The sequence below is a fragment of the Octodon degus genome, unplaced genomic scaffold (genome assembly GCF_000260255.1).
Source record: "Octodon degus isolate 3935 unplaced genomic scaffold, OctDeg1.0 scaffold00107, whole genome shotgun sequence".
NCBI classification, from domain to species: domain Eukaryota; kingdom Metazoa; phylum Chordata; class Mammalia; order Rodentia; family Octodontidae; genus Octodon; species Octodon degus.
In genome coordinates, this window is record NW_004524683.1 from 2,446,364 (window position 1) to 2,449,110 (window position 2,747).

At 49.6% G+C, this 2,747-nt stretch overlaps 1 protein-coding gene across 3 annotated transcripts in view; it reads left to right on the top strand.

Annotated features, from left to right (window-relative positions):
- Positions 1 to 31: 31 nt before the first annotated feature.
- Eps15 (epidermal growth factor receptor pathway substrate 15) overlaps positions 32 to 2,747 on the top strand; it is a 187,753-nt gene continuing 185,037 nt past the window's right edge. For all 3 annotated transcript variants that reach the window (XM_004639135.2, XM_023724226.1, XM_023724227.1), the window contains exon 1: positions 32 to 158. In XM_004639135.2, the coding sequence (XP_004639192.2) occupies positions 108 to 158 (51 nt within the window). In that variant the 5' untranslated portion in view covers positions 32 to 107. The remainder of the gene's footprint in view (positions 159 to 2,747) is intronic.

The window sequence follows — 2,747 nt, forward strand, 5'->3', positions numbered from 1 at the left end:
CCCGCCCGCCGGCCCGCCCGCCCGTCCTCGCCTTGCCTACGGCCGCTCTCTCCGCCTCCACCCCGCCCCGAGCCCCTGTCCGCTCGCCTGTCCTTCCTTCTCCTCCCATGCATGATGGAAACACCATGGCCGCGGCAGCCCAGCTCTCCCTGACTCAGGTAACGCCGCCCTCCGGCCCGCGGGGTTCGGCCGCCCGGTGCCCCCTCCCTTCCCCTCCCCCACCAGCCGCGGCGTCGCGGCCCCGGGCAGCAGCAGACGGGCCTGGCAGGGCCGGGGTGCGCCGGGCCGGGGTGCGCGTGACAGAGGATGAGGAGGAGGAGGGCGCCATCCTGGGCCGACCCATCGCGACCCTGCCCGGGACCGGTGGACAGTGTCCCCTCCGCGCTCGGCCGCCACTGGGCCGCACGGTCCCGCCTGCTCGCGCCCACCCGGGAAGTTTCTGTCCCGGCCCCTTCGCCGCCAGGTGCGCTTCCGTGGAGCTCGCGCGGCTCAGCCTCGTCCCCGCCTAGCCCGAGGCTGGCGTCCTGGCAGAGCCCCGTCCCGAGCGAGTCGCCCCCCTCCCCAGCAACCAGCTTTCCCCTCTGCTCTGCCCTGTACTCCCCGGGCCCGCGGAAGCCCCCCCTCGCCTCCGTAACTCTCTCCGCAGCCTCGCTTCCCCTTACTCGTATCCCACCTGCTCAGTTTGCCGCTTCCTGGATTCGCGAGTACAGCCTCCACCCCGCCCGACCAAGTTAACTTTTGGTTAAGTACAGAATCCCGGCTCGAAACTTTTCCACCAAAGTCTACTTTCACTTCCATCCAGCAGCCGGACGCTCACTTGTTTAATCGCTGTCCACGGGGTGACAGGGACACATCCTTTAAGCAGAGGTGGTGGTTCTGCCAGGCATGGTGGTGGGAACAAGGGAGATCACTTTGTAATGGGAAGATCATTACTAAAACCTATTTTCGAAGTCTTTCCTCTTGGCTTTTTGCTTGCGTCAGAGCCTAGTTCTTTACTAAGTAGAAAACTCTAGGTCTACTTAACTCTGGGACCCTAGTCTCTCCTTTTCAAAAAGCCAGTTACAGTCCTCCCATGATGTCCAGGTTGAGAGATACCAGACACCTGTCAGTCCCTTCCAGCTCCTCTGATCAAAACTCACCCCATCTTCAATTGCCCAGCTTCTACTTTCTGGAGCTGGTGGCATTGTGCTTCTTGGCCTAGCCCACCGAGCCCTGTCTGGCTGCCTTGTAATAGCTTCCTGCCATCTTGTCTTCTTGGTCTAGGTTTGTACTAACTTCTAAGGATTTAACATTGGGGTAAAGGTTGCCATTACTGTGTTAGAGTCGAGAGACTGTTGGCATTTTATGAGAGAATGAAAAGTCTTTTTCCCGGGAGCCAGGATAGAGATGAAGAAAAACATACATCCTTAATATGCTCATGTGTTTTACATCAATATGTGCATGCTGAAGATAAAATAATTAACTTCTGCCAGGTGTGGTGGCACACACCTGAAATCCCAGCACTGGGAGACTGAGGCCAGAGGATCACCGTGAGTTTCAAGGCCAGCCTGAACTGCACAGCAAGACCCTGTTGCAGGAAAAAAAAAAAAAAAAAATTGTTTTAATAAGTGAACTCTGTTTCCCAATTTATTTGCTGTTGGTTATCCTGTTTGTTAAGCAACACTTAATGGAGCTCATTGGTGGTCATGACTTTTGCAGGGCCCTTCTGAAACTTAAGTTTGAGTAATGGAAACATGGACTTTTGGGTGTTCACTTTCTATGAGTCTTGCTTTAAAACAAGATCTCTGTTGGCAAGCTGTTGTTTCCTGGCACTGTTCACTAATTCTGGCAAGTTTTCTCCTCTTGAAGATTTTTAAGAAGACTTTTGTAGAATTGCCACTCTGTTGTATGTCCATATTTTGCACTTTATTTTCTCCCTGGTAATACTATGTGTTTAGTTCCTGTTTACTGTTATTCCTCTCTGGAGATTTGCTTTTGGCTCTGTAAGTTTTATAGTCTCTAAAATCATTTACATATATGTTTTTGTGGCTGCTTAGGTATTAACATGTACATCAGTGGTTAATTTATTCTGGATTGATGATTCAGGTAAGTCAATGTCAAGTATTTTTAAGACACTGAGAAACAACACTATATTATGAAGGCACAGAAAAAAGTAATTTTTCTGGTTGTTATTCTAATAAGCCTCCTTGTTTTGAAACTTGACAAATATGTGGGCTTTAAATTTAATTTTAGGGCCAGGGAGATAGCTCAGTAGAATAAGTGCTTGCCTGACAAGCACAAGGGCCTGAGTTCAATCCCCGGTTCTACCAAAAAAAAAAAAAAATTAATTTTATTGGGTACAGTGCTGCATGCTTATAATAACAGCATTTAAGAGGCTGAGTCAGGAGAATGGCTTTGACAAGGTCAGACTGGGTTACATAGTGCATTCAAGGCCACCCTGAATTACATAGCAAGACCTTGTTTCAAAAAAAACTTTTTTAGTTTCTAAAAATTAATTTTAGTTTCTTTTTTAATTGCTTGAGCCCAATAAAGTCAGGTAACAGTGCAATCTGGCTGCACATTCATTGTTGCTCTACATGTATGTTACCTGTTTCTCTTCATTACTCTCCCAACACAGAAACTTCATACTCAACTGAGATATTTCAGGTTAGTGACTTTTTTTTGCCAAACTGGGGATTGAACTCAGGCCCTTGCACTTGCCAGGGAAGCGCTTATTCCACTGAGCCATCATCTCCCGCCCCCCCCCC